This window comes from Agelaius tricolor, unplaced genomic scaffold, assembly GCF_023055355.1.
Source record: "Agelaius tricolor isolate 1412-34295 unplaced genomic scaffold, bAgeTri1.0.p SCAF_11, whole genome shotgun sequence".
NCBI classification, from domain to species: Eukaryota; Metazoa; Chordata; class Aves; order Passeriformes; family Icteridae; genus Agelaius; species Agelaius tricolor.
The window spans coordinates 21,630,939-21,650,333 of NW_027269271.1; the positions used below are offsets into that span (position 1 = coordinate 21,630,939).

A 19,395-nucleotide genomic window follows, 5' to 3' on the forward strand; every position below is an offset into this window, starting at 1 on the left:
CATTGCTACTAACTTTCCCAATCAATTACTCATATTTTATTTCCAGTTTAACATGTCCAGCTATTTTAAAAGAATGTTTTATGTTAAGGTCACAGCTGTTCAATAGTTTTTATTGCCTAATTCTTGGCAGAGTTGGCTCCTTCATCTACACATATAAAGGTTTGTGGACATCAGTTTTGGGCTAGATGCCAAGTTCTCCATTCATCCAGTAAGACATTCAGGTATCCATCCCTAGATGTATATGCAGCTCTGAATGAAGTCAAACTTATTTATTATTAAAATAATAACGATTTTTAAATTGTATTTAAAAAAATAAAAATCAAAATGGACAGATGAATCCTTTAGTATGGAAAAATTAAAAGTACTCAGAGTAGACCAATTTGAAAAACTTGCAGTTTCCATAAAGCTGAATACTGGGGCCTTAAGAAAGGCTCCAGCCTGTCACCCAGCTGATCTTGAGGGAATACCTATTTAAAAAAGAAAAGGCCTCTGAAGGTCTCAAAGTAGCATGGCTTGCTACCAGCAAACTTGAAAGAACAAAGCTGCTTTTGAAAATGGAGGTAAAAGTAGATAAAAACAAAATAGTGTCTAACAGTGCTAATGCAGCCATTCTATTATGTTGTTGGCTTTAGTCTCAAGCTACCTTAACTGTAATCTCAGTTTTCAGAGCATCTCAAAGCTGGGTATTAAGCACACCTTAAGGCACCTGTAGTGTCTTGCTGATTTTGTGATGGGTTCATCTGAATACAGCTGAAGCTTTCAGCACCTCACAGGGTGCTCCAGAGCAGCTACAAGACAGACACTGGCTGGACTTATCAGTAGTTTGTAAATTAAGATGTTCACTTTGTTAAGCTTTTAGACCCAATGTTTCACCAATATTAATGCAAACCTTCAGATCTCTCAATGTATGGTTTTAGGATATGTGCAGTTTAAAAACTGTGCAGAGCTGAGATCAACTTTTATTGTTTTCTTTGCAGTCAAAAGTGCTGGAAGGCTTTTATTTATTTTATGCAGAAGCACACACTGGAGAAAATCTGACAGCACATTTCACAGTCAGAATACTCTGCAATACACAAGTGAATATACAGAGAGAACAATGAAATACTTGTCCCTGATCTCTCTAATGGAGGGATGACAAAAGGACTATTTTCAATTGTGACAATAGCTTGTGACAGTCCCCTGTGCATTCCTCAAATGAGTTAAGATTATAATTTCATCCTGGGGAAAAGAAAATTGTGAACTACTGTTAGACAGTAATTTTATAATTAATTTTATTTTACTCTGCTATAATCCTGGATCTTAAAAACTAACCCAGAAGTTAAATAAGAATGATGCTGGAATGACAATGAATATTGTTTATGAAAGTGCAAAGAAATGAAAGTTGCTTGAAATCAAAAAATGACATTTATTACAAAATCATCCCAATCCAGAATGCTGGACAATATTTTTGTGTTTGCTTTGTGTTTTGGGTTTTTTTAAACCCAAAATTCCCAAGTACCACCTTAAGAGATCTACCAAAAAGCTTGAGCAAATCCTTTAGTGCTTGGAATATTTTTGAAGAATCAATGTCACCACTAAATATCAAAAATGGACAGTAATTAAGGCTGGAACATTTTGGCTATCCAGCCTGCAGTTCCAGACTGAAGACTGAGGGTATTTTTTGAAAATTCTGTACCAGAGTGCAATAACAGTCTCAGGGACCTGGCTCCCAAGAGCTTCTGGCCTGCATTTGTACTACAATTCTCACTTCATTTAGATTAGCTCACATACCTGTGATCAGGAATTTTCTCTGCTAAACCAAAGTCTCCAACTATTGCTGAGTATCCATTCTCATCATGTTTGATTAAACAGTTCTGGAAAAAAAAACAAAACGAAAACCAAACAGAAGAGTTATTATCTGGGCATGAAACCTCTGTAACATTCCAGATTAAAAATAGATAAAACAAGACTACAAATATAGTTTGGAAGATATTCATCTATGAGAAGCTTTTGTCTGAGAGCAACAACCCTTTTCTCCCACCCTCCCCCTGCACAATCACATGTCTATCAAACTTAAGATGCTGCAACCAGCCTTCCACTTAGCTAATAATCCACTTAAAAACTTGCTGAGAAGGCAGGCAGGCAGCCACAGGCAGCACATACCCTGCTAGGTTTTAACAAGAATTAAGATGATTTAGCTCCCTTATGCTCAAATATGCAATACATGCTGTTCACTATGACACCTTACATTTTCTCTTTACAATTTGCCTGTACCTGACCAGAATACAAGATCAGAGCAGACTCTAAATTCCTTTCTATGTTTTGTTGCATTAACTACTGAAAAGCAACTTGCTGCTTTGCAAAAAACTTCCATCAGAAAATATAAGATGTGACCAAGTTATATGTATGTGCTTTTAGAGTCTCAAAATTCTTTACTTTACAGTACATCAGAAGACATGATTTAAGAGAAAAGTAATAGGGAAATGCTGTCAGTGTTTTCCTTTCAGATGTGCCCTCCAGTGTCAGGATGGAGGGCAACTTAAGGACACACACAGATAATTGTGCTCTAACAGCATCACATCCCACATAGGCTATTATAGATTTCTTTTTATTTTTTATTTACAACTCGGAGAAATATGCTCTGACCATTCCAGTACCACATCTTTTCCCATTGCACCAAATGAATCAATAGCTGATACCCTGCATTTTGTTCTGTCCTGCAATGGATGGAACAAGACAGAGAATTCATTCCTTTCGCACGTGTTGTTCTGTATCCTCCTGCGGGCAGGACAATAGCAGTGAGCAGCAAACCCACTGCTGACTCCTGCCGAGTGGTACCCTGCATTAATTAGCTAAACAGCAGGAAACACTTTCTGCCTTTATTGTGCCTGGATACACAAAAGCCCCTCACTGACCCCAGAGCATTAGCTTGTCTGTATAATGCAACTACCAAGAAAAGTGAGTCCCTTGTCTAAAAGATCAAGTTCAGGTCATCACTGTTTACATTATTCAGAGACGATTGTGGCTTAGGCCATGAAGTGAGTTTTCTTCCTGCCAATTAAAAGGTTAAGCGAGCCACTCCTGTGATCATGTAAAGAAAGTGCATGCCAGCCTCTTGAAACACATGCCAGGCTCCTGAGATGCAAAGCTTTATTTGTTTAGCATGACTCAAGTATAATAACTACAGTTAGTTTGGGGATCCATAAACATGCACCAAGTTAAATCAACTGTGCTTGCCCAAAGAGCAGCAAAGCTTCTCAGTTGCGAGCTTTGTTATCTTTTATCAAAGAGTGCATTCATTCAGCTTGCCTCTCTTTAAACATTTGGTCACAGTAAGTGGACTTAAAACTGAGAAGGATAAAACTACTGAAAAATCTTACTCAAATGATTCAGACAAGTGGAATTTCATTGTGTACCACACAGAAACAAGTCCATGAGGACACCAAAGATTTTACAGTGTTCAAGAAGGCTGATACTATTCTGTGCAGAAAAAAATTCAGGTTATTTTTCTGCCATAGATTTCTCAGTGACTAAAGATGATTCTTAATTCAACATTTAAAAAAAAAACCTCTATAATTCGTAATCACTAGTTTTGAAATTTAGGTTTCCTTCTTGCATTATACCTTTGATTATTTACACTTTATTCATTTTGAGAAGCAAGACAGCAGTACTTAATTTTACCTTCTGGGTTTTATGGATCATTGTCATTCTCCAATAATCCCTGATCTCCAAAATTTTGAGGAAACAATTACATCCCGACTAAGAACTATTTTCAACATAACTAAAAATCTACTGATTTTAAGATCCACAATAATTTACAAGCCTGCTTTGTTACCAAAAGGAAGCTTAAACGAACATCATCGTGACAGCAAATATTCCTTCAGGTTCTTACCAGGATCTAATCTCATCCCGTTAGACAGCGATACATCAACTGAAGCTGAACAATCCTACCCCCCACCAAGCCCCAGGCAGTCTCAGCTTTCAGGTGCAGCACTGAACTATTATACAAGTAGGTTATTCCTAGATAAATCATACATTAAATCAATGTTGGCTGACAGCTCTGAGCCCCTTCCCCAGTGAGCAGGATTTGCCTGCAGCAGAGGCAGGCTCCCTTGCAGTGCAAGCATTTGGAGAGACCCAGCAGCACAGACACCCCACTGCTGTGGGGTCCACAGGTCCCACAGGAGAGGCCACTCCACCAGGAGAAGGCACCAGGGGAAAGCCTTGGGAAACATTCCTGCTGTAGGGTACTGATATGAGCTGTTCTGCTATGGTGGGCTGCACAAACTGCTCTCTCTCATTAGTGCATGATTGTCTTTTGTTTGCACATGAAGAAGTGCTGAGTGTGAATTTAAGTTCATTAGGATATGTAGTCCAATACAAGAGTGACTTTTTTATTCACACTTAAATCAGCCACAAGCAGGTGACATGTACCATACAATAAAATTCCAATGTCACTACAAATGCTCACTGTAGTGAAACTAAACTGATTTAATTCATCTGGGGCAAATTTTTACATAACTAAGCACTGACTTCCCGGAACCCAGAAAGAATGAAAGCCCATTCCTAGCAAAATCAGTAGTAAACCTTTTCTACACACACCAGCATTGTCAGATGTCACTTCCCCAGCCTGTACTGCTCATTCAGAGCAAGACTGTGCAGATGATAAAGCTGCATTTTGTGCTGAGATCCTCCAAGCAGTCAAGGTTAGTCCTCAGCACCACCATACTCCTTTTCTCCACACTTCCCACCCTAGTAATGCCAAACCCACAGCACAGATAATGGAGTTACCAGACTTAAGATGCAATTCATAAATAGGTGACATAACATAGCCCACTGTGGTTCATACACACTCAATAAAAGACACAAAGAATTCACATTCTACCAACAAGATAAATCAATATCAAACAGGGACAAAGCTTCGGTAGAGACTAAAAGGTTAAAAATAGCTTTTGAATTTAATCTAGAGGTGGTATCTTAGTAGGAAAAGTACAATAGTACAAACTGCACTGTTTCTTCTAACAAAGTGATACTTCTCAGTTTCTGTAAAAAATCAGTGTGGTATGAAGAAGTTCCATTAATGGATTTTAGCTCAGAGATGCAAGAGTTCAAACCCCTCACTAATGCAAAGAGTCTCTCAAACAACTGCCTATGAAATGAAATGCCAAGCAGCTTCACAACACGAGCTTTGAGAAAGGACTTTTGACTTACTATTGCACTATTTGTATAAGCTGCAAGGCAATAAAACTTGGTGACCTTTTCAGGCTTTCTTTCTGGATCTCTACAGAGCTCTATGTCTTTCCTTTGGCAGCTCACACTGTCAAAGAGGGCAGTATTTGACTTCAGCTGAGTTTTTGAGGGGTTTTTTCCTCCCAAAATAGGGACCTCATCAGTCCTTCCTGAGGCAATCTCTTAATAGAAGCAAGGAGCTCTGTACATGAGTCTGAAAGAGTTAACAGAGCTGTTTATAGCTGTTTATGCAGACAGATGTGAAAGAACATAAAGCCCCCTTTGTGTGTTACAGGAGCTTAACATCTGCTTTGCACAGCATAATCCTACTAAGACCAATGCAATATTCTACCCCCCCTTTTATATAAACAAAAATGAAAATAGACTCAAGAGTTTCAGAGTTAAAAATAAGTTGCTTAGATAAAGAAACATCATTGTTTTATTTTATGATATTACATACAAGCTAAACTCCCCAGAGATTTTAGTGCACTCCAGAAAACACAGAAATGCCACTGCAGTGTCATTTGCAACCTTCTGCTGACTGTTACCAAATTAAAATACTTAAAGGCCAATTGAGATGTATCAGCTGTTCAAAAAGTGTCCCCTATTTCCCCCAGGAGAAACCCCACTGAGAATTAAATGTGTAACAGGAAGTTTACAGTACTAGATACACTTTTGAAACTATTATGCTTAAGGGAGAGGTTCCATTTGCTTCCCGAAGTATCAGTAGAAGTTTAGTATTTAGACTATCATTAGAAATAGCCATCTGTAACAGCTAAATTATTCAGTACAAAATATCCAGACAAAAAGCTTATTCAAGCACAAAGGGAACCTTGCAACTGCAGCACCAACTTTGAGACTCATCAGACAAAGGTGCTGTTCATGGCCATGGGGTTTATTTTGTTTTAAAGAAGCAAACAGCATACACGGTAGGAAGGCAGGGCATGTCACTTTCAAGCCCAAAGGCAGTAAATTTATGTTACATCAGATAATCCACAGTAATTGCTTACACACATGACTCTGTCCCATAGTAACTGAGACTGCTCCTCTCTCAGTGAGAGAAGGCTGAGCCATTACACACTGTGAAGTGAAAGCAGATGTTGGCAGGAATACACACACATGTTTTTATATATATATATATGCCTGGAGATTACAATTTCTCCATAGATTTTATCATCAATGGAACTCACAATGTTCCCCAAAACTGCTCACAACCTACTATTGATTATAAAACCTGGTTTTCAATTATATATAATTCTGCAAAATTAAAAGGCGTTTGTTTGGAGGTTTGCCCGTTTGTTTTTAATCAAGAGTTTTGGTAGTGGATTTTTAGGGAGGGAGTGTAAACTGTCCAAATATCAGTCTATGGTATCATACTGAATTAGGCATGTTCTCAACGTGAAATGTGATGAGACCACTGTATAAGATGGTTCTGTTGCCACCTCTGCAAAGAGTAGACTGGAACAGAGTAGAACAGTATATGCTGTGTGAGGAATTTGAGAGCACCACTAAGGTGACAAGACAGAGCACAAGCCCAAGCCAGGGACTGGCAGGGACCAAGACCAGGGAATAAGCCAACAAGGCTGGCTGTCAGAACCCATCTGTGGCTTCATTTCCATGTAAATCTTTTCATGACAAGTCAAAAGTGCGGACACCACATTTCCAACCCTATAAAAAGTCCAAGTCACTCTGCCCACACCCCTACTCTGTGCAGGCTGCAAATGGCCAGTCTGACCACTTGTACCTCCTGACAGATTCAAGCCAGGCTGTTGCTATCAGCTAGGGCAGCTCAGCCTGATCAGCTGCAGCAGCCCAAGCCCAGAGCCCAGGCACTGAGCTGCTCATGACATGGGGAAGCAGCAGCTGTCGGGGCAGCACATCCCTTCTAACCAGAGCTGCCTCTCTTTCTGACAGAAGGCCATGGGGAAGGGCACCAGTGGGAGATGAGGGCTGACATGCCCCTGGGCTGTCACATCGACTATAATGACCTACATCTACTCTTCTCTACCATTCTTCCCTCTGGCCTCCTGCAGTATCAATGCTGTTCTGTTCCTCTCCACATGGTGCAATTAGGAAGCGAGATCACCCTGCTATATACTAATGGCCCAACCCACTTATTTTCCAATCTCAGATTGGCAAGGGACAGGAACTTTTCTTTCTTAAAAATTGTTAGGCAGCAAATACATTGACACATATAATTCTAAGAGCAAGACAACTCTGCTGCCATAACTGACACAGTAAAATTTATGTATGACACCATCCACTCCAGGAAGCTGCAGGAATTGGAAGTTTACCAGAAACAGAAAGGCAGAAGTATGGGTCTAAATTAATTGAAATTAGTAAAATTCATATTAAGGGACAGTTCGCAGTGGGCTGTTGTCCCAAGTGTAACATGTAAAGCATGGAGACATTCCTGCACAGAAAGTCTCGGTTTCATTCTGTTCACACTTCAGTCAAGGCCAGCAAGTTTCATAGAAAAATACTCCATTCTCCCACCTTACAAACTCAGCCTGTTCTGACTTTTGCAGATGTCTAAACCCTTGTCTTTGGCTTCATTTGAATAACAAAGCCATCCCATCAATTAGTGAAGTTTACTGAATAAAGAAGGACAATACAGAATAGTATTGAATTTGCCCTTGTTCAGTCCAAGTTTTCTCCCAAGGCAAGAGTCCATCACATCTTCCTTCAGCTTGCTCACACACTGACTATTTACTAGTAAGAATGAAGACAACTCATCCATCACCAGTACAAACCTGGTAAAAGCCAAGGCATATTCTCATGCAGTAGCCAAAAGCTGTAGTCTAAGAACTGAACATTTTGGTGACAGGTTTTCCCTATGGTTATTTTCATTGTTTTTCTTTGGAACAAAGTTACTTTTTAAAAACTTACCAGCCAGCAGTGCAAACATTTGCCCAAAAGGGGAGTAGTTTGCCCAACAGATTTACAGTTTATTTCATCAATACCTTAATAAGCTAATAAAATTAATGAGTTGTTTAAGGCCAGGTGCTTCATCTACTTCCTTTCCAAACAGAACAAGGAAAGTGGAAACGTGACATAAAAAAATTAATAAACTTAAAAAAACCAAAACAACACAAAACCAACCCAAAAATCCCCAAGAAAATTAAAAAACACAGACTATAGCTGTCATCAATTAAATTCTGTATTATTCTTAAAGCAAACAGCTTCTGATGTGACCCACACAGATACTATAACTTTAGTGCTAAGAACCACCCAAATATAACATAACTGCTAGTGAATTCTTTGGGTTTGATTTGTTGTTCATTTGTTTTTGAATAACCTCAACTACTTCCCGTGGCCTCTGATGAGTTTGCTCTTCCCGGGACATCCCGCACCCCTCCCAGCGGGTGCAGCTTTCCAAACAATTGGCATTCAACAATAGATAACAGTGAAGCACTGGCAGGGCAGCACCAGAGAATGACATACAGTTATGTAAAGCTGGGAACAAAGGCATTCACAGGGAGCCCAGGAACTGGATTTTCATATGACTGACCATCACAGAATGTGTTACAATAAATGCTGCAGGCACTCAGTTCTCCTTAGTTACTTGGGTTCCTTGCAGTAACTCTACTCTTAAATGCACTAAAATACATCCTGAACTGAAAGAGAAAGGGGAATACCAAGTTGTCTTTTCAGATATTTTTATGGATCTCTTACCTGCACACACCAAGGTGACTGAAATGGAGCTTTCTGAGTGTATCATGTCAAAGTGACATGACTCCAAGTCTGGGCATTTTTCATAAATTTGATATTCTTCCTTACAGAATTCAGTGCCTTTCACTTGAAAGAACAGCCAAGAAAGTATTTTATGACTTCACCAAAATACTTCTTTCATCTACCAGCTGAACTGGTTTTTTTCACCTTGACTAAATGCAGACTCTACATCTGTTTAACACTGCACTAAGGAAGCTTTAGAAAAACCCCTAAAACTGTAGTAGCCTCATTGGTAAACACACTGTTGTGGTTTTATTTCTAAAAAATGTTTCTAATCCTAAAAAATAATTCCTTTTAGACTAAATTAACATTCTTCTGGATGCTTCTGATTGAAGTGACATGATGAAGCCTTCTCAAGAAGAGTTTTGAAAGACTTTCATGTTGCAGGCCCCCAGTGAGTTTAAACCAGCTCATTAGCACCAGACAACAGGACAGGCAGGACAGCAAAGCTTCAGTACAGGCTGCAATGGGTGGTAAGAGCCAGTGTGAATACTGGGACAATCTGCTCACACAGCTCAGTGCTCCTATGTCAATATTTCTAGCTGAGCTTGTATTATCCAGCTACTTCAGCCAACTAAATTCATGCAGCATGTCACCAGAACAGCTAGGAAAAAGAAAATCCACGACCACTGAAAACTCTGCCACTGATATATTATTCTGGAAAAAAAAATCAGAACTTGAAAATTTTAGGCAAACTATATTGATCTTACTGACTTTAAAAATGAAAGAAACATAAACCAGGATCGTACATAGCACTTAAGGCAGAATTAGTAATGAAAGGTCACTCTTCCTACAGAAGATTTGTGAAATACACAGGGAAACAAAAACAACAAGGAGATTTTGAAGTGCATTTGTAATAATCCCCTCAATTTGGGTTCTTTATATGATTAACCTGTTCCAAATGTTAGATTGTTGTGCTTAATTATCCAGGGATTTAAATACTTTACTGAACCAGAATTCAGAACTAGAAAAACTCTGCAGCTGCTTTATGAGAAATCCTAATCTGAACTCATTTAAGGGATGATCTTCCTTCATGATAACAATTTCTCTAGTTTCCATACAAACTATGAACATGTTTTGAGGAGAGTTTTCATTCTACAGACAGAATTTCAATTTGTTTCTCAAAATGTCTTAGATCACACCTTATATAATAGCAATTCTCTGCAAGGAATGGAGGAAGGGAGAAAACCCAACAATCAGTAACAGTACCTTCATTAGGAAGTTCCCTCAATTTTATAAACAGTACCTTGGATGTAAGGTCCCGGTGGAAAATGCCTTTATAGTGAAGATAACTGATTCCCATAGCAATGTCATATGCCAGTTTCACCCTCACCGTCCAGGGCAGATGCTGGTTGCCATCTAGTAGCTGTTCCAGGTTACCACAATTGATGTACTGAAAAGACAAAGTGACATTTGTAATTAATTATTTAACTTAATATTTTGTCAGGAATGTAAAATTCATCACTACAACAAGTAACTTCAGCTCAGTTACATATTAAAACCTTTTTTTCATATGGGCTTGGCAGGCACAAAGTTTGCAGATCAAGAGAAGTTGAAAATGTCTCCCTTCACCACCTGTACCAACACCCTTATGTTAAAGAGGCAACAGCCACCACTGTATTAACTCTGTGGATTTAAATAGACCCTTCAGAAACCCCTGCAATATCCTATCACTCTCTCATTTCAGCTTGAGGAAAATTAGGGCAAAAAAACAATGCAGAGCTGACTTTCATATAGAATTAATCAACAAAGGCAGAGGTAAGCATCCAAGTGTAGGTCATGGAGCCTGATCAAGTTTCCTTAAACTGAGACAGCATCAAAGAAAATATTACAATGTGCTGCTCTAAGTTCTATTTTTTCACTGCTGTATCTACGAGTTCTAATTAGCAATATGATTCCCAGTGTGTTCAGTACTACATCAACCCCATCAAATGGTGGCCCTCACAAAAAGGAGAGCACAATAAGGGAAAGATAAATGCTACAAGAGACAGCGAAACAAAGCAGCACCTAAATGATTCTAAGTAATATAGCCCAGGTTAAGACAAGGTAACTCCAGTGCTGGAATAATCACTACAGCAGCACAGCTTATGCTTTATGTATAGACCCTTTATAGCACATCAGCAGCTACATAGTGTTTAAATTGCTTCTTGTTAAACTCCCAGCCCTAGTCCCCCACCAGGGACCAGGCAAAGAGAGTAGCTCACTCCAGAAGGAAAACCTAGCAACAATGCAGTGACTTCTGTCAAGGAAACCCAAGTGAAGCAGACAGGACAATTTGCTCCCAAGCCTGGCCCACGCATGTATCCCTGTGCCAGACTGCCCCAACTTCACTTCTTTGTGCCACACAGGTCTCCAACTCTCTCTCAAACGACTTTCCTGTGTCATTCACTTGGACAAAACATGTGGCATCATTCTCATGTTAAAAAAAAACAAACCACAAAACCCCCTAAATTGCAGCTCTTGTTGTTTCAGAAACTTGGAACCTGCTTGTATTTTATTGCTCTTTCTTGTGTCTTGGAGCCTGGGACACCAGGCAAACATGAGCCATACACCCTGCAGTGTGGATGGATGTAGCTGATCTCCCGAGGCTGTGCTACAGCAAGGAAAGAACACACACAAGTTGGGCTCTTCTGGTAACTCTGGGGGTCACAGGTCACCTCCTGCACAGGCTGCAAGAAACAGCTTCTTCCTTACAGCTCGGGTCCACCCGCTGCTGATCTCACTAGCAGATTTTGAAAACCCTTTCAGCAGATACACAAGTAACTATTTGAGGAGGCAAAATTGTCGGGGCAGAGGAGGCACCAAGCGATTTTACCTGGCACAGAACCCATCGGGAGGGGGCGCCACGAGGCAGCCGGGGGCTCCTGCGCGCATCCCTCGGGAACGGGGCTCATCCCAGCCCGTGCACAGCAGCGCATGGCACGGGCAGCCCAGGCCATGCCCCCTTCTCTCCAGAACAACCTGCTCCTTGTGTTGGAGTTCCTGTGCCAGGAGAGCAGAGCAGCTCTGCAATAGGTCACTCTGAGGCTATGCAATCTCCATCCTTGGAGATTTTCAAGACCAACTAGAGCTGTAGCCAACGTGGTTCAATGCTGGAAACAATGCTGCTTTGAGCTTTTCCAGCTTTGATCTCTCTCATTTCTTTTATCTGAACCCCTAGGGGAACTAGATGACTTTATAGAGCACACAAGAAAAAAAACCCCAAAGTATAAAAAACAATTTTATTTTTAAATAAAATTAGATTTTTTTTTTAAAAACATAAGGTGCTCTCATGCTTAAGTCAAAAACAGCGACTAAGATTTCTACAGTAACATGTTATAGATTCCCAGCCTCCTTGAAACAGTGCAAACAGCACCTCTCATCTAGTCATGTTCAAATCAGAACAATAATGACCAACCTGAAACAGAAAGCACCAAAGCACCTGGCTGAATAATTCAATTATAGAATGACACTTAGCAAATATCTCAAACCATTTTACCTTTCTGACAGGCCAGTAACAGACCATCCATAAAGCACCACCATACTTGAATTCATTGGAAAGACAATGCAAGGGGGGAGGGAATCACTGACCTAGCTTCCATTTTCTGTTCTCTGAACTGTGCCATTCCATGACACAAATTGCTCCAGAAATGCTAATAAACAAGCAGCCCCTAGGAGTATTGACACACACAATGAAATGGGACAATAGCTGGCTACTATATCGAGCATGCTCTTGCTTTCCTTTTCAACACAGCAGCCTACTGATTTGATCCATTGTTGCCATATTAGTTAAATGCATCCAATACATACATTCCTGCAGCACTCTTCCAGTCAAACAGGCTTGCAGGGTCATTCATCCATCTTAACTGCAAGGACTAGATTCTAGCATGGGCTGGGGGACAGCTGACACACACATTGCACACAGCACCCACGAGCTACAAAAGTGACAGTCAAACCTGTTTCTAGCAGATCTACAAAAACCCACCAGGCTTCCTTGCCACCCAGCAAGTGCACAGCCCTCATTTATCAGAGATGTGAGTTCTACCTTTGGCTCTAATTTCTACACATGTGAAGCACATGAGACTAACCAGCAAGTGAACAACAAAACTAAGATTTTCCTAGACATCTTCAGTTGATTTCAGGTTTTAGCTGGCCAGCAGGTAATATTTGCATGCAGAGACCAGAATTGTTCCTAAGGCAAGCACTGCACAGTGCTCCCTCAGTGTCATGTAAGTAATCCAATTCTTCCAGTCACTCAGGCTGACAATGCAAACAGCCAGCCTGATGGCCTATTTTTTTCAGAGGACTTCAACAATGCCTTTTCAGGACAGACACAAAACTATGTACATTACTTCCTAATTGCCAGTGCAACTGAAAGAGAAATACTTGTTTTCAATCTCTTACTGGCACAAATCAGCTCTGTGTGGTAAGAATATCCTGAAGGATAGAAAATGCACCTCTCCCAAAGAGAACACTGGATTTTATTCTGTCCCTGACACAGTACTGGTACAGTAAGGCTACAGCACACACATTATCTCAAAACATTATTCTACTACAACAACAACAGCAGCCATCACATAAGTGTACAAGCAATTGGAACAGAGATCTGACTGGGCTAGGACAATGAAAGCAAAGGGCACTACATTTCTTAGAGACATCACAGCTAAATGGAGCAGTGTTCAGACCTTTTCAAACTCTGTATCATCAGGTTGCAGTGAAACAGCTACCCATTATTCCTCATGCTACTTTTCTGTCATGTAACTGGACACCAACAGCCAGCTTATCTAGCTGCCAGTCTGAAAGCGACAGCTATAGGTTGTTTGTTTTTGCATTTACTACAACTTAACACAGAATGTTGAACACTGGTTTAAAAGATCTTGGCATTTTAGTCCACAAAAATATTCTTTCTTTAAAAAATCCGAGGTAAGAGCTCATACCTTTGTTGTGAAAACAAAAGTTCAGCTAAACTGCATTTCTGGTACCTCTCCCAAATGTTATGAAGAAAGAGGGCAGTAGCTCCTTTGAAGGACAAGTTACTCAGAAGCTCAGCCAAGCACAGATGATTTCTGGATCAAAGAACCTTGAAGAGGTTTCTGATGTTATTGTTTACTGCTGTGAAATGCAGAAGCAGCAGCGTATAACTTATCCCCATACAACAGTCATGCTACTTTAACCTAAAATCAGCATAATAGAACTGCTGCCTCATAACACAATTGCAGTCCCATTATCAGACTCCAGCATATAACAGTACTTACACACAGCATTACATGCTTCATTTCAAGAGACTAATAATGAACTTCAGCTGTCAGATAATACCCAACTTCAGCTGTCAGATTTTAGCTTCAAAAACCAAAATAGTAGTTTGAACACTAATATGAGAACTAATAGCTCTTAAAGAAAAGGCACATCAGATTCACACAATTCTACCAGTTATTTCTCAAAAACAAAGACTCCAAATATTGCCAAGTCTGAGCGAGAAGACTGATGGGAATTGCAAAGAGTTTCCAATGCTATTTTGAAAACCAATGCTGTTTCAGTGTGTAGGTCTGATATAAATAAGCCAACAGATACGACACAGGAAAGCCAAAAGAAAAAATTTGGCCTGCTATTTAGATGACTTTAAATGTCACTGCCTGTCATTTGAAAAGCAACAAATAACCACAAGACACTCCTGTACTGTTGGCCAATTGTTGCAAAAGACAAGGCTTTAAGTGGTTAAGAAAAGTAGGTGTGGAGAGTGCATTTAAGGTGACAAACCAAATGAGGCAAATAAAGAGCAAGAGATCCAGGGACCCAGAACACAACAAGACAAACACTGAGATAGCAACAAATGAATATACTGCAAAAACACACTGAAGAAACAGGTAGAGATGCAGGAGAAAAGAGAAACTAGAATTGTGGCAGTAGCACCTTCTGCATGGAGAAGGAAGAGAGACATCAGAGCAAAACCCAGAATAAGTAGTTATGCTCTGAAGGGAGACCTGGAAAGCAAAATAAAGTATTGCAGACATTATTGACAAAAGCATGAAAGACTGTCAAAATAGACAGAGCTTGCATATTTGTATCATTTCTAATGCTGGAAGTAAGAAGGAAACTCTCATGCCTAATAAAAGGAAGCTAAGAGCTTTTCACTAAGCTTTCTGCAGAACTTTAAAACCGCTTTTAGACCACCTGTCTCAAGGAAGACACAACTGCATCTTCAGTCCTCTTATGTTTAACAGTCACCTGTCACACTCTGCAGTCTCTGAGTGACTGCTCTGAAGGTTTCTGCCTTCTGCACAGGCCAATGGACCCTTCTGCCACAACTGGCATAACTAGCTACAGTGGAAGGACTGGAAGTTTCGTCCTTTCCCCAAACTGTTTTCATTACCTTCAGCTGTGCAGAACTGGAAAAGAAAGACAGGATCACTATGTTCAAAACTACAATACGAGATACTACAAGTTGATACAGCGAGATTGACAATGAGATTAATTTTTTTTAAATTTGAAGTTGGTTCCTAGACCTCCAGTTGTTAAAAATCCCACAATTAAAAAATCTACAAAACCACCTGACCCAAGTACCCTTCCATTTCCATTAATTGTTTTAAACAAAATAAATTAATCATTGAAACAGAACAAGTTGGATATTGAATTTGGGCTGTGTGAGTATACTTTTGCTCAGCAGGTCAACTAATGTTGCCATGGAGAAACACACAAATACTGAAAGAGAACACAGGTGAAGCAAACACATTTCAGAACAAAGATCAAACTTTTTAATGAGGGATCACAAGGGCACAAGTGGCTTGGAAAAACAGCTTGATTGAAAGAACAGAAGCAAAACCAAAAGTCTGCATCTGAAGGCTCCTTTACTTTCCTGCTCCCCAGTTCCTGAAAACTGAAGGAAAAGAATCTGTAACCTAAAATCAATTTCTCATCTGCTTTTCTACCAATACAAATGTGTTCTTTAACAAAAAATGGTGTATTTTCTTTAAAGGTGTTAACGATGACAGGATTAAAATAAATTTAAGTGCCAGCTATTCACAGAGGAAAGGGTCAGCTTTGTTAACTGCCATAGCCTGGTCACTCTTCAGAACTCAGAACCAAAAGCCAAGAAATGCAACAGATCTACCTCTGTTTCTTCTTCTCTGTCAGTTGTGGCATTGATTAATTCATTGGCTCCTCCTTCTGAAAAGGCATGTACAGGCATGGCTTCTTTTATAAGAGCAAACAAGAATTAACATGCACTAACTCAGGAAGGAGCTGTAATGAAACCCATTTGTTGCATTCCAAACATTCAAGCGTTGGCATGGAAAAGAATTCAGCAAGATTTGTCTTCCTTTAATTCTCTAATTCCAACAGCTCTTATGGTCAGTATGCTGAATTGAGCCCTTTTCTGTCATTCCATTCAATCAAAATGTAATGTTCACTTGGCTACTTGCTGCTACGAACAGATTCTTGTTGGTAAGTCTTCAGCTGAGGCACATAGCAACAATGCACTGCTGCAACCCACATGGATGAGGGCAGTTTTCTGGATGCTCACTCATACTCAGGTCTGAAATACTGCAGGAAACAAGCTTATTTTGGTGGAACCGGAAAACACTCCCAGTATATCTATACAAACTGACCTTGATAACCATTTTTCCTGTAATTATATTAGTAGAAAAAAAAAACAGAAAGCAAAGAAGACCTAACAAAAACTCCTGCACTTATAATCTGAAATCACAACCATTTGGATTCTAAGTGGAGCCCAGTCTCAGTGCAGATAAGAATCTGGAATATGGCATAAATTAGCACACAGGCATAGAAGAGAAAGTACCTTGTTGCTGACACAGGCAAGAGAAACAGCATCTCTACAATAACACTTCTGTTAAGAGCAGAAGGCTCTAGCCACACTGACAGCATTTCAAACATACTGAACTCAGTTCTGCTGAGAAGCTGCAATTCCTAGCAATGAGCTTCTCATTTAAATAAGGTCTTTCTCACCTTCCCCACATAAATAACAGCAGCAGCAGCCCACAGATTATATGGCTGCAAGATGGCAGAAAAATAACCTCTTTGCTTCACTTTTTGAAGTCTGAAACAGCTACAAGGATCTACTGAGAGCAAAACTTACAGCACGTGAACACCTCTCATAGTACAAACTTTAAATTCTGCATAAATACTCTCTTTGAGCTGTTTCAGAGTACTTTTCCAAACCTCAACACTCCCACATCCACTCAACATATACACTTACATTTGAGGGTGCTCAAACGCTTTATTGGGAATTATAGAAGGCACCAAGATCCTCTATTATTATTGATGTGCAAAAACAAACATTAAAGGAGTTTCTGAATGTTTTGGATGGCTGATAAGTAAAGCAAAATGAGGAAGTGAAACTACAGAACACTTGTTAATTCAAGAGTATGTTTCCTGGGATCCAGACTGAAAAGGGGGGAAATAAGAGAAAGCACTACATACAAACTAAATTTACTGAAAATATGTGAGAAAAAAATTGCAAGGCAAAAAGTTAAGCAGCCAGCATCACAGTACCTAACTGGACTGCCTCTCTTCATATAGAGAAGTAACAGGAAAATCTAGTGCCCAGGACAGTGTTCAGTTCTCCAGCTCTCTGGCCCCCCCATACCATGACAGCTGAGAAGTTTACATCTCCTCATTTTTTTCAACCTAGCCACCAATAAAAGAATTTAGAGGTTGAAATACAAAAATGTTTTTCTTTCTTGCTTGAGGCAATGGCAAGTGGTCCAGTCAGCTTACAGTGAGTGTCAAAACAGAGATATTAAAAACCCCTCCCCAAAAACACCCACACAACCCACACACAGAGCACCCACCCACATGTGTGTGCCTCACACATGGGCAGAAGGGAGACAAGGAATGAGACAATGGAACTTGCTTGTTTGCAGTTGAACATTTATCTGCCTCTTATCTTTCTTCTATCCTTGAGACATTCTAGAAAGGAGGAAGAGGTTAGCACCAGCAAGATATTTAGTAAGTCTTCCTCAGAACACAACATATTTAGATGCTCCTATCTCAAATAATATAATGAATAAAAGGCTTGTGCACTGTTACAGGCTCTGAAGTGATAAAACAAGTCAGTCATCCTCCTGTGAGAGAGGAGGGAGAAATAATTAAAGCCAAGGTATAGCCTGCAGAGCCAAGATTTAATTTTTAAAAATAGAGGAGAGGAAGGGAGAAAAGCTCAGAAGTTGTCACTGAAATAACTGGTTGCTCATCACTTCTCATCTAGCACCTGCATGCATAATATAGACTGTGCACCTCAAGTTAGACTTTTAGTTTTAAAGTCTTGGCTTCTGCCTTTACATGAGGACTTCTTTAGTGTCTCTGATTATAGCTCTTTTTACATCTGAACTTTCTTTTTGTGAGAACCCACCCTTCTTGCCTAACCACACAGTGCAGATGCATCTAAGCAGCTTCCCACTGCCTGCAGCACAATGCAGGGCTCACACAGCTTTCACTGCTTCTCTGCTTTTGGTAAAAGCACAGACTTGGTCTGGAGAGCTGTCCCCGTGTGTTTAACCTACCTGCTCACCATCAGCCCACAGCAGGTTTTTTCCTTTAACTGCCAGCTTCCCTCCTCAGAGAGGGCCTGTAAATGCCAGCTTGTGTCCTCCAGAAGGCAATGTTTTTGTCAGCTTTTTGCTTCCTGTAACTGAGCTTTTTACTGCAATTTTTGAGAATCAATTCCACCTTTCTGTCTTCAGAATAAAGTGTCATGACAGGTAGAGTAACATGAATTTCCTTACAAAATGCATTCTGTGTGGCCAGGTACAACCCACCGAAACAGATTTTTAAAAATTCTTTGTTAAGTGTTTTTCTGGAAACCCACATCTTTGATCACTGCCATCAGACAAGATGGTTAGCTTTCATTTATTAAAAAAAAAAAAAAAAGTAAGCAAGCATTAGATGAAGGGGGAAAAAAATTGAAATATCACCTAACTTAAATAAGGTCCTTCATATGCTTTCCAAAAACCTCACTTTTGATATTTAAGGACTCAAAACTGCAGAGCTACAAATCAGAGAGACTTAGTTGAAACTCCTGTGGAGACCTGTATCATTTTTGCTGGAGAAAGAACCAAAGGGTCAAGCACACCACATATGCCACAACATGAAGCTGCAATAGTATGAACTGGAGGTGGAATTTCAGTCAGAACACTAAATTTCCTGCCTCCTGTCATTGAAAGCCAGGCCCCCTTGTGTGATTTTAAATGGACTTTTTTGGTATGTGCAGCACATCAAGCTGTGTTTGGGACTGAAGTCTTTTTTCTTTTTAAAAAATGCACAAAAATATCGGGTTTCCAAGGAATTCATATAAAAGTAAAGAATATGTACTTTGTTTAAACTTCTGTGAAATAACTTCACTGTGTTACACACATTGCTTTTTTTTTTGGTTACAAAATAATACTTGAAGCCTTTAAATTACAACATAAGGCTTAAACGGTGTGACACTTTGTAAAAACCACGACCTTCCCCCTCCCTTTT

At 39.8% G+C, this 19,395-nt stretch overlaps 1 protein-coding gene across 4 annotated transcripts in view; it reads right to left on the reverse strand.

Annotated features, from left to right (window-relative positions):
• The window catches only part of TESK2 (testis associated actin remodelling kinase 2), a 76,364-nt gene that overhangs the window by 13,089 nt on the left and 43,880 nt on the right, over nucleotides 1-19,395 (reverse strand). For all 4 annotated transcript variants that reach the window (XM_071436601.1, XM_071436602.1, XM_071436603.1 and 1 more), the window contains 2 exons: nucleotides 10,187-10,333; nucleotides 1,771-1,853 (listed from right to left, as the gene is read on the reverse strand). In XM_071436601.1, coding sequence (XP_071292702.1) covers nucleotides 1,771-1,853; nucleotides 10,187-10,333 — 230 coding nt within the window. The remainder of the gene's footprint in view (nucleotides 1-1,770; nucleotides 1,854-10,186; nucleotides 10,334-19,395) is intronic.